Here is an 18,914-nt window from a genome sequence, read left to right as displayed (position 1 = left end):
AACTCATTTTCTTCATCTTTTCCTGTAAATGTTTTGTGTGTTTTGCTTTGATCAGTTAGTATCTTGTACTCTTTTTTTTTAGGTTTTTTTTATATTCAGATGATGACTTTTTGAGTTCCTGTCTGTGACTAGTTGTGTTGCTGCACCTACTTTTTGATAGAGTAATAGTTTGATAGGAAATAGGCATTTTTCCTATTAGTTTGCACAGATAGGAAATAGCACAGCTTGATAGGAAATACAATTTGATGTCTTGATGTGTTTATTAGCTTAATGTGAAAAATCTGTGAGTTTCCAATAATTCTTAATAATGTGATTAGTTTAATTTAAGATTGTGGTAGCAAATAAGATGAATGCCAAGTAGTATCATACCTACCTAACCTGTCCTCTCCAACTGTCTTTCAAGAATTTTTTCTTTTGTGACAGCTGAGAGTCAGCTTGAGAGTGGGTACAAAAGTCATCCTTTGTGAGGTTATTGCATTTACCTTTGTGCTTCTGATGGAGAGTCAAGGTCCCAGTCCATCGTGGCCGGCAGTCTACAATTTAGAATTTGCAGAGTCGGGTCCTGATAACCCTCTCCTTGTGCGTTTCAAAGAGAAAAAGGCTGAATCTTCCCAAACTATGACAGCAGCAACGTGACTTGCCAAATCAGACTGCCTGGATGATCGCTTATAATGAAAACAAAGTCACTGTATCATGCGGTAGAATCTTTTGTAAACTCCCAAACTGTGGTACCTCCACGTACTCCCAAAGATCCAGGTATTATTAAGGGTGGCTAATTTATGACTGGAGTCTGTATCCCAAATTGTTATGCCCATCAGCAGAGGTGTGTAATGACTTGCCTTTCTAGTTCTCCCACGCAACACCTATTCATCCGACCCATGTTTAGTGGCATCAGTTTGGATGAAACATGTGTAGTAATCTTATTGTCCACATTACAAGTTATGAGAGAAAGAAGTGGAAAAGGGAAAAGAAGTTTCCCCTTTCTCTCTAACAAGCTTACAGAAAGAAAAAAGGTAGTTAAACTGGAAGCTAAGGAAGCACTTTAGAGAGCTGCTGTAGCTGTAGTTCATGGGAGCTCCCTCTCCGTGCTCACCATCTGTCTGCATCTCTTCTGCTCTGAGTTTATTTAACCTCCAGCCTGGTTAGGGTAACCCTTCTTGGCTTTGCAGCACACAGGCTTTAGTGGCCATCACTGCGTAAATGTGTGAGTGAGTGAGTGAGTGAGTGAATGAATGAATGAATGAATTCATAAATGAATGAATGAGTAATTAGTAACGTAGCAGCAGAGCAATTGAGTGCATTAAAGCATGCACAGGTGTTTGATTTCATGCTTTAACAGTGAATATACCTTGATGAAAATCCCTTTTTGTATTCCCAACCGTATTACAAATGCAGTCAAAACAGTTTCTGAAATTCATACTTACCCTTTGTGCTTTGATTTTCTTTCTGAAGGAGTGAAGTAAGGAAGTGGAGATCATCTCGCATCTTCCGTGCATCAAAATACATTGCTAATATATTGCTAATGCTTCTCCCTGAAGGTTTCTAAGTCCATATTATGATACATTTAGTAAATATTCTGATGAAGTAACAGATTACTTAATGAATCAGCCAAACACATTAAAAACTGTTTGCTAACAATGAGATATAATGGGCAACCAGCAGATGAAGAGTAATAGTAGTAGTAGTACTAGTAGTAGTAGTAGTAGTAGTAGTAGTAGTAGTAGTAGTAGTATCTCAATACAGCCAGTATTGTATTTTGAAGTAAAGTGAAGGGGCAAATACTTTAGGATTTTTTTTTTTGTTTAGAATCAAAATATTAACTGTTAGTATATGATTTTCCTTAATACCACTTTATCTGTTTATGCTAAGTTTAGTTTTCAAAAGTTATCATATTAACAGCCTGTGATGGAGTTAATCATAGAATCCTTTTGTCTTATTTTGGAGAAGCTGGAAATACAAATGGAATTAGTTTATAAAAGAATCTTCCCAAAGATAATCAGACAGAACAAATACCTGCATCATTCTCTTTTACACAGCCTCTTCAAGTTAAATCATCTGTTATTAATCAACATACTGAGATCTTTATAGCTACATGCCTATTTTAATTGAAGGTGCCTTTTGTAAAGCACAATCCAGATAATTTTGTAATACACAATCCAAGATGAAACTTCAAGTAATTAAGGTAAATTTTTCAGAGAAGATTATCATGGGAAAGAGTAGACTAGAGAATTTGATCTATGTAGTGATTTATAACTACCTAACTAAATAAATAAATATATAAAACAGCAAAAAAAGCCAAGACAAATTTTACTTTAATCCCAGTGGTGCAAATTCCTGATTTCTAGGGTTTTATTTAGTCCTCCGAAGCCTTTGTCATCTGAGTTTATTTGAATATATGACTGAAGTCCCTAATAGGATGATTCCTTTTTAAGTGAAGTCATTGAAACTCATTTCATGAGAATAGTTTAAATAAATTGTCCTGTATTTTAGCTCCACAGAATAGTAATAATTGTTCACTTAATGGGAACTACCAGTGAGTTTAGAATTTGACAAAGGCAGCTCTTTGTTGTACAGTGATTCTCATAGCATAAAGAGTTTGTAACCTTGGCATTTCTGCTGTGAGCTTCTTTTATGTGTAATATGAAAAGGTTCATTAAAACTCAATAGATATCAATAGGCAGTGAAAATGAAATATTTACTTATGTGTGTAATTTTTCATGAAGAAGGAAGTGTCATATTTTTGAATTTTGAAGACTTATTTACAGAAGCTGTTGTTTTTGAGAATATCTGTAGTATATTTTTTTATATATATATATTTTATTTAAGGAGCAACATTGCATGACTGTTGACTGAAGATTGTGATGCTGAAACATTGTGTTGTTGAAAGATAATGATGAACTACTGAAACATAATAGTTATTTATGTTATATCTATATATTTAGATGAATAAAATAAGCTAGGAGATATTTGTTACTTCACAGTGCATGTCATAAAATTCATCAAGTTAAAGATGTCCCTGCTTATTGCTGGGGGGTTGGACTAGATGACCTTTAAAGGTCCCTTCCAACCCAAACTCTACTATGGTTCTATGATTAGAATAACTGTCTGAATTATAAAGTAGGGACTTCACAACTGTAATAAATACGTACAAACATGAAAGCATCCTTATGAACATCTTCCAGTCAGACAGTGTATGCTGTGAACACCAATTCTGTGCTTCTGTTTTATTTGTCAAAAAACATTTTTTTTTTTTAAGTCTTCACAAAGGACATGTATGTTTGAGGGGAAAATCAGGCAATGCTGTAACAATGTAATTAATCAGTTTTTTACAAAACAGCATTCCAGAGACTTACTGTCTCTACAATATACTAATTATAGAATAAGCAGTATCATAACCATTGGAAATACAGCATCTTCATGTTTTTGTCTGCAAGGATTTTTTTCTACTTCTTAATAATGGAAAACTGCTGGGAAAAATTCATCCTGAAATTAATTATATTTTCCATAGAAATCATAATTCTGTCTGATTTAGTGTTGGTTGACATATATACTTTCATTGTGTATCTATCTGTATCTTAGCTGCACTGCAGACAAACTTATCTGTTCTAAGCAGGGCGTGCTATAGAGGAGATGTAGGAATGGGCTGAAGTATCCTTTATATTTGCCTTTGTATCTAGGGGAGTTGAAACTAGGCAAGAATGGAGAGAAATTTTGTATGGCAGTGCACAGAATTTTGCAAGTTTAATGTGAGCCCTGCAGCAGTCCGATGCATTTTAGTTACTGGTAAGTTTGTTAAATTCTGTTTGAAAAATTGTTCATCTTAGCAGACAGTCTTCTAATCAATATCATTTCCCCTGTGTCAACAGCTACCTCTTTAAAAGCATAATTTTGGCAACCTGGTTCTGCTGAGAAAGTTTTTATATTTCACATCATCAGGTTTAATTTATTTTCAGCTGCCAAGATGACTACATAAATTGACTATCCTTAGAAATACATTACAAGTTCCAGATTCAATCCTCTAAATTAGGCAGTCAGTTCTCTAGAAGACTAAATTCTTAGAATGCAATATTGAGGACAAAAGATCCTTGTCAATAGGGATTTTTATTTTTAGATATATATATATACACACACACACACACACTTAAATGTTTGCTTGAGGTCAGTCTGAACATGTGGGGAAAGAGAAATTTTGAAGAGTCTGGGAGAACATACCTCAGAATTGTTAACTGTTGGGTGTTTTCAGGCAGATTGAATGCTGTCTATCATGAAGTATAGGAGATAGATAACATAGCATGTAAAAACAGTGTTTCATGCAACAGCTGTTATTTAGTGCAATTTTATTCCCTCCTTCCTCCTCCAAAAAAGGAGTTTCACCTGAAAGAAGTGTAAGCAAGATCTCTGGGAAAAAAAATCAGACTAAGCATGTAAGTCATTTTCTGCCTGTCTCTGATCATCTTCAGGTAGTAATACCTTCAGTACTGTATGTGCAGTGAGAACTTAAAAACACTTCATTTTGATTTTACAGTTCTTCTATCAGTTAAAATATTACAGATCTTTTAATTACTTTATTTCCTGCATAATGATGTGGACAAACTGCTAGTTACATTTAATTTTGGTGCTAATTTTCATCAGTACTGTGGTCCTATATGGTATTCACCTTAAACTTCATTGTGCCTCTACGTGACTGCCAGGTGGTTCTCCTTAACTGCTGATTTTTCTGGTACTTGGAAATTTTTATGTGCTTGAAAGTGTAAAGTGTATTGATGCAATCACATGTGCTATCTCAATATTTGAATTACTGTATACTATAGTCAACTCAGTTATTTATGGAGGCAATCTTGGATAATGCAGAAGGATTAGAAACTGGAGTTACTGCTTGCAGACCTGAGCGGACTCTGCAGAGCTGGCTTGTGGCGTCTTTGTGTGTCTGGTTTGATAGATGTTAAAAGCCATTTTGGACTTGGGAAAAAGCATGGCTCATTCACAAAGTATTGGCTGAAATAATACATTTTCCTGGAACTAGAAGCATTGGCATCACTTGCAGTGACAGCTAAGGTAGCTCTGCAGAGCTAATGTGGGCAGGCAGGATGAATCAGTTCAGCCATACCCTGCATGGTTAATATCTAAAAAATTATATTTGGGCTCTATCTGCATCTGAATTAATAAACTTTGTTCTTTCAGTCTTTCTGACATAGAACCAGCTTGTATGCTTCTCTCTCTGTCACATGGTTAAATATTAACTGGCCACTGATTATTTCTGAGTTGACCGGCGTGTTTTATGTGTACTTGAAGAGAGAAGAATCTTCATTGTTACAGTGTCAGAGTGTCTTATAATTTGTATTCAGAGCCCTATCAGAATTTCTAACAATTGCGTAGAGATTGGATTAATATGAGATAACTCCAGCCCATGAGTTTACATTGAAGTTCATAGAATGGACAAATAAACTGCAGTACAAAGAAAAGGGCTTTTGATAAATCACTTACACAAGTAGAAGTAGAACCTTTTAAACTTAAGTCTGGTGCCATGTTCAAGATACAACAATTAAATCCCTTTTAAGAATATTTGTTAACTTTTCAATATAATACTAATAGTATTTATTATTGTAATTTAGGTCCTAATCCTGCAAAGATGTACGGTTTTTTAACTATATGCATAATGCGTTGTCCTACTAAGTCATAAGGTTACTCATAAAGGATGATAGTAAGCACCATCTACATGGAATTTTCTTTGACCTATTCAATTTAAAAAAAAAAATTCTAAATATAAGTCGTCAGTCCTTCATATGAGCTTCTTATGGATTGTCATGTAGTAAAAATGATAAGTATCTCATTTTAGATGACAAATACAATAGAAACTTTCAGTCGGGGTAAGAAAAAATTGATGCATATAACCTCGTTTGAAATTGATGTGACAGATTGACAGGCTGTTTTGATAAAAGCTTTGGAGTATTGTAAATGGATATCTGTGTTCTTTTACTGCTGACACTGGAGCATTCTGCATGTGATTTTAGACTGATTATTGTGATTATTGTGACCATTCAAAAATGAAGCAAGACAAGGCACTATTTCATGTTCACAGCATGTACTTAGCCTATCCTGTGTACTTTTTGCATGGGAGCCTTGCTCACCAAATAGAATAAATCTTGTTTTCGTCAGCACACTGATTGTTTTTTGGTGCTGGCATGTATTAACCAATCTCAATTCAAAGTAAAAGAATACATCTGGAGAGCAAGTGAACCTTTAGCTGACTAGATACTGAAAAAAAAGTTGAAATTTATAAAATGCAGATTGGATATGTCCTTTAATTCATTTTTTCATAGCTGGAAAAGCCACGGTTTCCAGTCTTGTCTGTGCCCACCACCTGTGAGAGAACTTTGCAGATATTTGTCTGTACAGCTAGGAACTGTTATACCTATTTTAATTTTAGAAAAGGAATAATGACTTCATCTATGCACTGTATATGCAGCACAATGCATTCCATCATTTACCTTTTGGAGATATTTGATAAATCATTTAAAATATTTTCTGTCTGTCATAAATGTTATTTTTTTTCTTTCTCCCTTTCCTCTGGGTTTTTCAGCAACAGATGAGTGCATTTGTGTTTCCCTCTCACTACCCAAGGGCCAACTGTGATTTTTTCCCCGTGGTGCATTGATCTGTCTTACGTTTCCACTGTTGGTTCTCATAACATAGTTTCACTTTCTTGCCATCTGTCCCCTGAAGCCTTTCATACCTCTTCTGTTTCTAAACTGTAACCTTTTCTGAACACTTTTTTCCCTCCCTGTGCTTTCTGAACACCCCACTTACAGATACGGCTGGGCTGGGCTGCTGGGTGATTCCCTTGTGGCCTCTGGAGTCTCTCTGTGCTTTCCTAACTGGATGAAAGTGATTCTCAACCCTTATTTGCTCAGGCCTAGATATTATTCTCACGTTTGGTCTGGAGAAAGTATGAACGGAAGCTCTCCACCCTGCTGCTGTTCCAGTGTGGTTTGTGGTGGGCATCGTTGCCCACGTGCATGTTCAGCCATTTTATGCCTCATTTCTGGTGTAGTAGTGACTCTAGGGACTGAAAGTGTGGAACGATGATATACCAAGTGGCTGAAAATTTTGCTGTTTAGCATAGTTAGTCTGGATGGTAAAATGGTTGAGACAGCCCCTGCCTGCATCATTCTAGCAGTGTCAGCTGGATCCAGCTCCTCATCTCCTGCCTCTTCCAACTGCAAAACCTTTGGCTAGAACTGCAGGCTGGAGGACTGGATATTTAAAACCTGGGATAGTCCTGGTCAAATCAGGAGAGCTGAAAAAATGACTTTGCACTTCTGTTTGAATGTGAGCTCCCACTCCTACCATTGTAATATGTGAACAATCATTCGAGAAATTTCTCAACAGAAAAAGTAAGATTTTCTTTCAAGGAATTGTTCACCGCCTTAAGGCTGTTTCTGTTCACTTAATAGCTGGTGAATATTGAGTACGTAACAGATGGATTTTTCTATATTTGTAATCTGAAAAAATGCTTGTTCTTTACATGCAGTGCTACCCTATTGGCTTTCTTGGTTGAGCTTCTTAAGAGTTCAGTTGCCATGCAAGAACAAATGCTTGGTGGAAAAGGCTTTCTAGTCATTGGCTACCTCCTTGAAAAGGTATGTTTGGAGGGGGTTTTTATCTTTGTTCTTAGTATTTCTACTGTTGTTGTGATATTTTCAATCACTTAGTTCAAAGGACTGGTGGAACAAAAATATTTTTGTGATATAAGACATTACTTGTAATACTTGTAAGTCGCCTACAGGAGTTGTTCCACCTTCCTTATCCTCTTATATGCTACTATTCAAAGAATCAATTTCCTGGAGTTGATCCTGTTTGTCTAATTTATGCTTTTACTTCAGATCTGTTTGTGAATCACTTTAATGTATTTTCATTTGTGTTTCTCCACTCTGTCCCCCAAACTCTTGTTTAGGAAAGTTCTCTTGTTCCCAGTTTGTACAAGCATATCACAGATGTGTCATAATTTAGGTTTAAATTTCTTTTTTTGTGTATGTTAATAAAAATCAAGTTAATCCTCTGTGGCTCAGTTCTGAAATCATTGAAGAAGATTTGAAGAACTGCTTTGAAGAAAAACTGTAAAATAATTTCATTTCTGAAAGAAACTGTTGCAAGGGGCACTTCCTTCACTTGCTTTTTTCCAGACATGATGAGCAGTTATCACAAAACTGAGGTTCAGTTCAGATGCTCATCTGAGGAACATTACCTGCTTCCTGGCCTAAAGCCCTGACAAAACCCTGTTACTGTGATTTAATAATCTGAAAACAAAGTACTGTCAGCTGTACTAAGATAGTAATACTCTTACAATTGAATCTCATGGCTCTGACATTCCTGAATGTCTGCTGCTGTATTTTTCATTAGCGTGTGGTCAGTATAACAATCATTTGAGAAGAAGTTGTGACCAGAGGTTTGTGTTGTCCGATGCTGAAATTAAATAACGATAATCTTACCTTTAAAAATGTACTGAACTTTGAAGAAGAATGATTAATAATTTCTCTCTTTCTGCTCTCTATGTTATTTTCAGCTAGGGAAATACATTCTTACAGTAAAGACTTCACCTTCACTGAAGTAATACCTAAAAGCAGATTATTTTCTATGCTTTGTTCTCTGTACTAAGCAAGTGTGTTTTAGAATGTCGAAGAACTAGTCTGAGGTGTTTTTTTTTTTCCAATGGTAGGTTTTCTCATGACATAACCAGAATGAATTTACAAAGCTCTTAGCTCTCATGGAGTCCCTTTCTCTTGAATAGAGCACTATGGCTCACACACATTGAATACATCAATTTAGAATGTTGTACATTAAATTTAAAAAAAATAAAAGTTTGCATACTATTCTAATTAACACCTGCTACTATCATTAAACTCAGGGTATGTGAATATTTAAAGCATTTTGATTGATTTCTGTCACAACATAATTCTTACAGCATATGCTGTTTTCTGGGGGTATTTTTATGCTATATTCTTCCTAGCTGCAGTTTTTCAAAAGGATGTATTTTATTTTTTCAGTATATGCTTGTATTCAGTTGGCACACATGGCAGGAAAAAAATGCTTTTGTTTCCTAGCCAGGCTCAAATTTATTATTTGTAGATTATCTGTTGTTCATTTGCATGAGATCAAATACTTCAGAGGACAGAAAGCTTTTTTTCTCCCTGACTTGAACTTCAAAATAACAGTTTTGTTCTTATTAGTTGCGGACTATTTATTGTGAATTGTAAGGTACAAGCCAAAGGAAGCTCAGCATCCAGGCTGAACTTGTGTTACTGACAAATGGACTTCGCTTCCAAAAATGACAGATCTGCATATTCTCTGACTGTACTTACAGTATTAAAAGTAATTGGAACATTTTGTAGAGAAGGCAAGGGGAAGGAAGTGTTTTTTCTTATTAGTTCTTTTTGTTAACTTAGTATGTAAAGAAGTTTCTCAAAGTCTGCATGCCACATTAGTGCATAGGGGCAGGTCTCAAGAGTGACTTTGTAGCACGTGCTGTGAAACTGAAGGACTCTCTTGAAATTTGAGGAAACCTTGAACCCAACTCCTTCAAATACCTACTTATGTTTAAGAAACAAAAGCAACTCTACCAGTAATATGTGTTTACATACTGTGACACCCAATTTCAGTAAGACACATAATTAATTGAAGAAGAGTTAAGGACTTCAGATGGAGTTCTGAAGGTACTGTGCTGTAAAATGTAGAATCCTGATTGGATTTTAATTAAAAAAACCCAACGAAACAACAACAGAAAAGGATTTTACCTCAGTTATTAATGAATATTTTTAACCTGTTAAATGTATCCATTAGAAAAACTGTGCATATTATTAGAAAGTATAAGTTGCTGTTACTTTTTTTCTTACTTTCCTTTCATATTCAATGACATAAAAACATACGAGGTTGCATGTATTTAGTAAAAATGAGCCTGGTAAAAATATCACTTCATATTTGTGCTCTAAGTATATTAATGAAGAAGGTTTTTCTTTATCTTTTTCTTTCTGATTATTTTTCCCCAGTCATCTAGAGTTCATATAACCAGAGCAGTTCTGGAACAATTTTTGTCATTTGCAAAATATTTGGATGGATTGTCTCATGGAGCACCTCTACTGAAGCAATTATGTGATCACATCCTTTTTAATCCTGCTATCTGGATACATACCCCTGCAAAGGTAATTGTACACTTGAATGATGTTACAATTCTCCTACAATGAAGTGAAATACTAGTATTCTTTTATACCATGGTACTTACTGTTTTAATTTTTTTTATTTTAAAACATGGTAATAGCAAAGATTTTTTAGATCATGAAATCTATACCCTGCTTAACTATATTCTCCATTGTCTTTTATAAGTTCATAAAAGAAGTTACATTCTTGCCTAAGGTTCTGGCTTATACTATTAAAAGACTGTTTCTAGAAATCCCATCCCTTTTTCAGTGGTTGGATTAGATTGTTTTCCTAAAGATTAAGCATAAAAGCATGTATTTTTAATTGTAAGCAAAAGGTGAGATATCTGTTGTTACACATTCACATAAACTTTCATTTTAATTTAAATTATGTATTTTGGTTTGATAAAAATTATTAAAAGTTATCATTCATCTCTGGTAATGATGAATTAGTTTGTTTCCTAAATAATCACCGTTGAGGAATGTGGACCAAAATGAAAAGTGACATGGTCCTAAAATCTGAAAAATACATGCTTTTAGTTTAAAAAGCCAGAATAGAAAACAAACCAGTACCTTTATCATTTCTTAAATCATAGAATCATAGAAAATTTAGTTTGGAAGGGACCTCTGAAGGTCATTCCGGGTGTCAGTACAGCCCCTGTCCTAACTAAATTTGGAATTATTTTTTAGGTTTTTATCTCATAACCAAAGTAAATCCTAAAAAAAATACAGGTTAAGGTTACTAGTACAGAAATTACATTTACATGGATAACTATTTCATTCTTCAGGTGCAGCTGTCTTTGTATACCTATTTGTCAGCTGAATTCATTGGAACAGCTACGATCTATAACACTATCCGCAGAGTAGGAACAGTACTGCAGTTAATGCACACTCTGAAATACTACTACTGGGTGGTTAATCCTGCTGATAGCAGTGGCATTGCTCCTAAAGGATTAGGTAAGTACAATGCACAAGAAAGAAAATACAAGCATTTCTTGTATAGGAAGGTTTATGATGTAAATATGTGAAAGCTCCTTGGATCTGTAGACAAGGAGGTAAGTAAATGGCAATAATCGGTGCCGGTGGTCAACAGTAGGACTATACAAGTACTTTAGGTGTATTATACACCTCTGATGATAATTCCTTATGTTTATATGTATTCCCAGAAGATTCCAACTGTGGTCTTCACTCACATAGCGTATTCTTATGTGGGCATACTTTAGGAAACATGTTAAAATCACTGATTTTTCTTCTTCTGTAACAAAGAGGAAATGCTAAGTGTATTTCATATGCCAAAGAAAGCTTTGTGGGCTTTCAATGATTGGTAGTGTTAAGTGACCTTGAAAACAGAGTGGAAACTTCTAGTTCTCACTGCTGAGATCTCTGAAGCTGTATTTCCAGTTGTTGTGGTTTATTAATATTTTTTCTCTGCCTTTATAAAATAGGGATTGACTTAACTTTGCTTATAATCATGTGCTTAGCTTAGGTCAGGAAGCATTGAATGACAGCAACAACAAAATACAATAATACATACGGGCTAAACGCTGCATGTAACAGATGTGTATTAACCAGAGCATCAAATTATTCTAATCCTATATATTCCAGCTGTAATGTCATTACATTTAGCTGACTACTTGTGTAAAGCAGGGAGGATTCAGCTGAAAGTCTCTTAAAAAGTTAATTGATATAGCAGAACTTATTAATTATCTTTATTCTGTAACTATTACTGTCATGTTGAGAAATTGAATAATTGGAGAATGTTTTAGTGCTGTCACATATCCAAACATTTAAGAATGTTACATATATAACATATAAGATATTGGATAATTCTTCATTTGTAAACAAGCTGTATGCATAGGGGTTTTCTTCAATTTTTTTTTTAATTAATAAAAATGGAAGGAACAATTCTTGCCCTAGATTAGGTATCCTAATAGGCAGAGAAGCTGTAACTTGCTGAGGCTCACAGAAAGAGCTGCTGTTGGACTTGGGACCTCATTTATAGTTCTCTCATAGTATAATATTAGATGAACAATATTCTTCATACAATTATTAATATTTGCTTTAAATATACCCAACAAAAGCACACTGTTCCCGGTTCATTTGAATTAAAAGTTTGTAATACCAGATTATGAAGATTAACTGTGGTGGTTACTTAATTATCTTTAAATTTTTGTCAATGATAAAATATATTTTCCACTTACACTGATTCTGGATTCCCTCTGCCAAAATAGAAGTTCCTTTTCAGTACCTACAATGAAAGTGTCTCCATCTGACCTAGACGTCTGCTGATTATACACAGTGGAATGCAGGAGTCAGCTGCCTGAATATGGGTTTCTATCATCATTTTAGTCTCAGTGGGGCATCCCACCTGCCTTTCAGAGGATGTAGGTGTCCTGTACATCCTGTGTCAAATCTGCTTGTTCTGTGTAGATATTTTGGATACCTTATGGCATGTCAAATCACACTGATAAGTATGTTTAGGAACCTATGTCCTACCCCAGTCAACAGAGCCTTGAAACTATATAGTTTGAAAGGTAGTCGCTCTCTAGACTCCATTGGCTATATTGATTAAATCTCCATTGACTTCAGTGGAGGGTTGGAAGCTGGTCGCACATGTTGACAACTACACTGTAGATGTCTGAAATTAGGGTGAGCTGAATTATACCCTGGGAATGACTTTATCCAGCTTCATGCTTTCAGAGCTCTATTCTGAGGGTTACACTGTTATGCTGCATAGGTACAGTTTTGCCATCAGAGTTAATCGTGTCTAAGCTCAGTGAGGAATTAGGATGTTAAGAACTCAAATGACCAGCTTATACGACGTACATTGTATTTGTGACTGTTGAATGACCAGCTGTTGGGAGGTAAAATTTCCAGGTGCCAACCATATTTACACCTAGACAGAGACCTGGAAAATTGCTCAACTAGTTTGAGACTCTAAGTTTTATAATATTGTCTACTTGTTATGGCAGTAATTCTTTTGGGGTTTTGTTTTTCTGGGGGTTGTTTTGTTTTGTGTTTTAATTAAAGCATTCCTGTGCTTCTGTGCCATGACACTAGTCCCTAACAACACTTTGAAAATGTATTGCATATTACAGACTTCCCTCTGGCTAGGCTTGCTCTTTTGTGGAAACAGTGTGACATTTCTTTCTGTAGGAGGTATGGCTTGTTTTTTATCTTGCTCAGATGTGCCTCTCTGCAGTTAGCTGTATTTTTGGAGTATTTGCATGTGTAATGCCAGTTGAATAGCTAGAAAAAAATATATAATGTATTCATCAAAATCTGAACAGAAGGCATGGGGTACACAAGGTCACAATATTAGGAATGAGAATTGAATCAGTTAACTGTAAGTTAGCATACATATGGCTGGTTTACTTCCCTGTCTTTTCTTTGATTCTTACCTATTTTAAGCATGTAGTACACTCTCGTCGCATTTGTGTGAGTTTCAGACAATATTCTGGTTTTCTCAGGAAGGCAACCAGGCAGGTCTCTGAGAAAGAATCAGATAGTGCAAGTTACTGATGGATTGCTGTAGTAGTGTGTCAACAAAAAATCACAATTACTAAGGCCTTCATACAGTAGTTGGGAAGGTGCTTGATAAACTGTGAGGCCATGCACATTTTCAAAATACATATTATTATCCACTGTATTTGATTTTTTTCCTTTTTTTCCTTTAGTTATATTTCTAGATAAACTTGACTTTTTTAAATGTTAATCTCAACTTTCTTCTTTGATCCTTATCCTTTTCCTTCCTCCCTGTTGCTTAGACTGCAGAAAGCCCCATATAACTGATGGAACTATAAGTATTTTGTAGTACTCTCTTTCCTGTCTGTAAAAATGGCTTTCCTTGTGTTGAGTTGAAAAATTTTGGCTTATCAGGGAGGAAGATCAGTGACATAGCAATGGATGTGCAAATCTAGCATAGCTATGGAATTTTCTCCATGCAAATCAGCACTAGGACTTTTTTTGCTAGTATTTCACAGGTAGCCTCTGCTTCTGACTAATACAGCTGTAATAATTGTGGTGATTCGCAAGCAAATGACTGTGGAAATATAATAATTGCTGAGGTGATAGGTTGCTAAATTTAATTTCATATTAACTTAATTTCATATTAGGTTTTTATCACATTAATTGCTTTCAATCAATAAAATTCCTGAAAACTTTTCAAAAGGTTTAATTACTTGGGTGTTACATTACTTTTCTTCACCAGATAATCCTTCTTTTAACATTAAGTGCAATCTGCCAATGTGATATGCAGGTCTGGCTGATTCAGGCTAATAGTCTCACAATACTATAAGTAGTTGTAGGTAATACAGTTCATGCTTTTTTCTTTCCACCTCTGTTTTCAGCAGCTCATAACTTCGCCAATCCTAGTATTTCAAAAAAGTTAACTATTCCAGGATTTTGTTTTTCTGTTGATTTTTATTTGCCTGCATACAGCCACTACTGCCACATGTAGCCAACAAGTTTATCTTTTGTTAAAACGTAAAATAACGTGTAAAAAGAAATTTGCCAAAATAAGAAACTTACACTGTAAGAATACAATTATGTGAATGTTAGAGTTGTTGCATTTTAAATAGCATTTGATGTTTCAAAATGAAAGAACAAGACCCATTGTCTATGAGCAGTAATTTTACTGTAAGAAACAGAAAAATGTCATAGTGTGAGAAAATGCCATATGATATTCCCTTATCAGAGGCAGATGAAAGTCTAAGTTAACTTGACATCAGTCTTTTCAGATCTGAAAAAGACTTTAATGGAAATCTTGCCAATATCTGAAATGTGACTGAATGTGTTATACTGCCTCCAAATAATTTTATGTCATATTAGAAAGTAAGGTTATTCATGCAGACATTTTAGTAGTGTGATGCTTTCTTGTCTTCTAGGCATAGCATTTTTTATGTCGAGATACTGAAACACTTTTTAATATTAGTAGCTGATTTACTATTACTTGCAGACAGCTACTCAGCTTCAAGTTTTTATTGCCTTCCCCTGTTTAATAAAGCACAAAGTGTGTGAGTCTTCTGTACTGACAGTTCAGTATACCTCGTTTAAAGCCAAAGTAGCTCCATATTGAAGCTTCCCATTTGGCTAATGCTGTTTTCTTAAAAAATGAATGTTTCCCCCTTGCTCCTCCCCGTATTCAGCTTATAAAATAGGAGTTGTCAATGTTTTGAATTATTTAAAAGATTCAAATATTTATTTCAAATTTGGTTTTGTTTCTTTCAGTATTGCTTTCCTGTTTCAAACTGGTATTTCTTCTTGGAATCAGTATACTAAATTTGTATTGGTTTGTTTCCTTCCAAAGTATTAGAAACACTTTTTCAAAATGTATACTTATCAGCTTGCTTGATAATTATTCTTAGTAGGTTTTATATTTTAGATACACACCTACATAGTGGTGGCAAGTTTTCTGTTTAAAATGATGAATTTTACTTTCTTTATGTTGTGTTTGTGGGTTTTTTTTAAAGTATATTACCAGTTATAAATAGGTGGCAGGATGAAGCGACTTGTGTTTTATTAAGACCATATTAAAAGTAAACTTGTGAAATAATTCTTATGTCTGGAAAAGCAGAAAAAGTCGAACCAATTTCCACAGGAAAGAATCCTTAAACTTTATTATATTTTACATTTTGCTTGAACTATGGTTACAGCTGTTCTCTTGATTTGCCTCATGCATGCCTTTAACATTTTGTTAAATCATACAGAATAAGATGTGAAGGCAGGAGAAGATCATAGGTTGCCCAGCAGTTGCAGCATCTAAAGACACAGTGAAGCAGACAATTGAGTAAAAATTATTTAAAATTATATTACTTCCTTCTGTAATGATTTCCTTTTGTGGATTTTGGGAATGAGTAAGAGGATAAGTGGGAAGATATTTAATTCTTTATCTTGCTATGGTAGATCATGCATTTCAATGATAATACTTCAAGCTGCGAGAGCCATCTTAGCGTTATGTTACCAGTCTTTGTTGTTCTTTGATGTTTCATCTTTTCAAAATATATACTAGACTGATAGTTAAGAAAAGCCAAGCTGTGCGTGTCTCACAAGGGGCAAGACACACATATTTTTAATAAAAAGCAACAAACTTAAATATACTGTTTTATTTTCATCTTTGGGTGTCTACTAACTATTGCATAGTTTAATTTCTTTGTTAGCCTTTTAAAAGGAAACAAAACATTTATGCACTTGAAAAAAAATTCTCCATGTTGCTGAATTAAGTTGATGTACAATTTCTGTAAATTTAAGAGAGAACTTATTAGATTCCACCATGATATTTATGCCTTGAAAAACCCTCATTGGAATTACTTACCAATTGCATGGCATTCTCTGAAAACACTAATGGACCACCAGTGGTACAGTAAAGAGAAAGCATAAAATGTATGCAATAATAAATAAATAAACTAAATATTGTAAGATCTTTTCCTAAAAAAATAAAATAACTTAGGATACTCAGTGTTAACAACTCTCAGAACTGTATTGTGCTAAACTGTAATTTTGGACTCTGTTGCAGAGCATCCCTGTGAAATACTTGCAACTTCATTGTTTGTATGAAAGAAAGGTTCATTTCAGGCTGCTGAGTAGCATAGTTCATTCTTGAGTCCTTGACCAAGCATTTCTTTTTATCTACTAGTGTTTCCAGTGCGCTTCTCAGCTCTTACTCTGAAAAGACTTTCATGAGTGGTATCTTGCCTCCTGCTACAGAATCCATGGTTGTTAAAGTCCAATTTAACTCATGTTAATTAGAGTTTTCAAGAATGTTTTTAATGTCCAACATTTTTGAACGTGAGCTAGTAACATGGGAATTATGAAAATTATTATGAGAAAGTAACTGCAGATTTTATGGATAGAAAAAGTTGCATGGAGTTGTTTCAATGGCTGGGTTAGAGTGGAACTCAGTTCTCGTTATCTTTGTAACAGTAAGATAAAAAGTAGGTCTTTCTGTGATCTGCATAACATGATGTTATTTATGCATGTGTGGAGATCAGATTCTGCTCTCTGTATCGTGTTTTATTAATTTAAGGAATAGAAAAATCATGCTTTTTACACATTAAAAAAAAAAAACAGATAGAAGGATGTTGTGTTTGGATGCTTATAGAGCTGATAACACAGTGTTTGGAGATCATTATTTTTGCTATTCAAAGTTTTTTACACCAGTACTGATTGTACTTTGTTCTGTGAATATGTTTACTTATTCCGCCTTAATTAGTTCTGGTTTATACACCTATAATTGCTCTGTGCTGCATGGATGAATTGGGTAATTTTTTTTTAATTTATTTTTGTCTGGATAAAGCTGGCTAGCTCTCATTATGAGTGTATATTTTAAAAAAATCTGATGCAAATCATGAGCTATCTGCAATAAATACATACCAAAAAAATCTAAAAGCAGGAAATTATTTAGTGACTCATCCTCGTGTGGGATAAGGGATCCTTTCTCTTTGCCAATTAACAAGAATTTTGCTATTTTGTATGAGGGACCAATACTTTTGTATTACAGGGTTGCTGTATGAGATCGTAAAAGGATTATCTCTGTTGTTAATTTGGATTGGGTTTGGGTTTAGTCAGTTTCTAAGTGATGGTGACACTGAATTGTCCATCCAGGGCTGGGTCCAAAGATTAATAGACAATAAAGAAAACTACTTTTCAATGTTTGAGCTGAAGAACAAGATCCACTTGTCTCTCTTTACCTCAGTATATGCGTGTATAAAGTACATTTTTAAATTATAACATAAATTATACCATTGTTTGGGCAATGATGCATTTTTTTAAAAATAAATCTTCAGTTAGTAATGAAGTTCTTCAACTAGTTATGAAGCCAAAAAGTGATGACATAACAATTGTAGTGGCAAATCCACTTTATGTAGCTTTACAACTTTCCAGATTAATTTCATTCAATCTGTATCAGAGGACTGTTGCATTACTCTTGCTGCAGTCCTTTCTTCCACTATTTGTAGCTGCCTAATGGTTACATAGCCTCCAGTTTCTCCAGCCTCTCTTATTTTTCTCTACCAGTCCTCTTTTAATTTTTCAAACTATTAAAGTCTTCTGGGCAGAGGCTGTCCCCTTTTTCTGATTCTAATGCAGTGAATCTTCAAGACACAACGAAAATACAAGGAATAAATAGTACTGAAGGACTGAAGGAAAAAGCATCGTTTTACCTGCTTGGCATATAACCTGCAAGCAACAACTCCTTTTGTATCTTTCGTGTCTTTAAGAACCCTTTTCAGGGTTCTCGCACATATCTAGAGAAACTAGTGGGTATGTGAATAAGAAATATGAAATTCAGGTTATCTTTGAACAGGTGCCCAGTTAATTTGGGATATCTTCTTTTTAATCCTTCCTTAAAATTTCTGTTACTGAAATGCTTTGCAGAGCTCTCCGTTGTCTTATTGTTCTGTTTTCTGTTTCCATAATTACAGTCTTCCAGAAAAGACAAAATGCCTCAGTTTTTAGGCCTGGTTTTCAGATATTGTCCAATATTGAATCCCAGTAAGGTGTAGGAAGGAAGAGGGTGTGCAAAGAAACAGGTTTCTGTCATGCAGTTAGAGTTGAATCTGCATTTGAATTAGGGAAAAAAATAGCTATTGGCTAGAAGCACACCATTTCCATAAAAACACATTCAATATTTAATGTAGTTACAACTAGTACCAAAAAATCCAATTTCTGTTTTTATAATGAGAAATAGATGTTTAATGGTGCCATTAGGATGTATGGTTGTAAAAC

General features: G+C 34.6%; 1 protein-coding gene across 4 annotated transcripts in view; it reads left to right on the top strand.

Annotated features, from left to right (window-relative positions):
- Positions 1-18,914, top strand: part of NBEA (neurobeachin) — a gene marked incomplete at its 3' end in the record, with an annotated part of 516,829 nt that overhangs the window by 138,452 nt on the left and 359,463 nt on the right. For all 4 annotated transcript variants that reach the window (XM_082012155.1, XM_082012156.1, XM_082012153.1 and 1 more), the window contains exons 11-13: positions 7,532-7,640; positions 10,044-10,196; positions 10,979-11,147. In XM_082012155.1, the coding sequence (XP_081868281.1) occupies positions 7,532-7,640; positions 10,044-10,196; positions 10,979-11,147 (431 nt within the window). The remainder of the gene's footprint in view (positions 1-7,531; positions 7,641-10,043; positions 10,197-10,978; positions 11,148-18,914) is intronic.

The sequence above is a fragment of the Phaethon aethereus genome (genome assembly GCF_964289735.1).
Source record: "Phaethon aethereus genome assembly, chromosome: 1".
Taxonomy (NCBI): domain Eukaryota; kingdom Metazoa; phylum Chordata; class Aves; order Phaethontiformes; family Phaethontidae; genus Phaethon; species Phaethon aethereus.
This window is presented reverse-complemented; position numbering and strand designations above follow the sequence as displayed.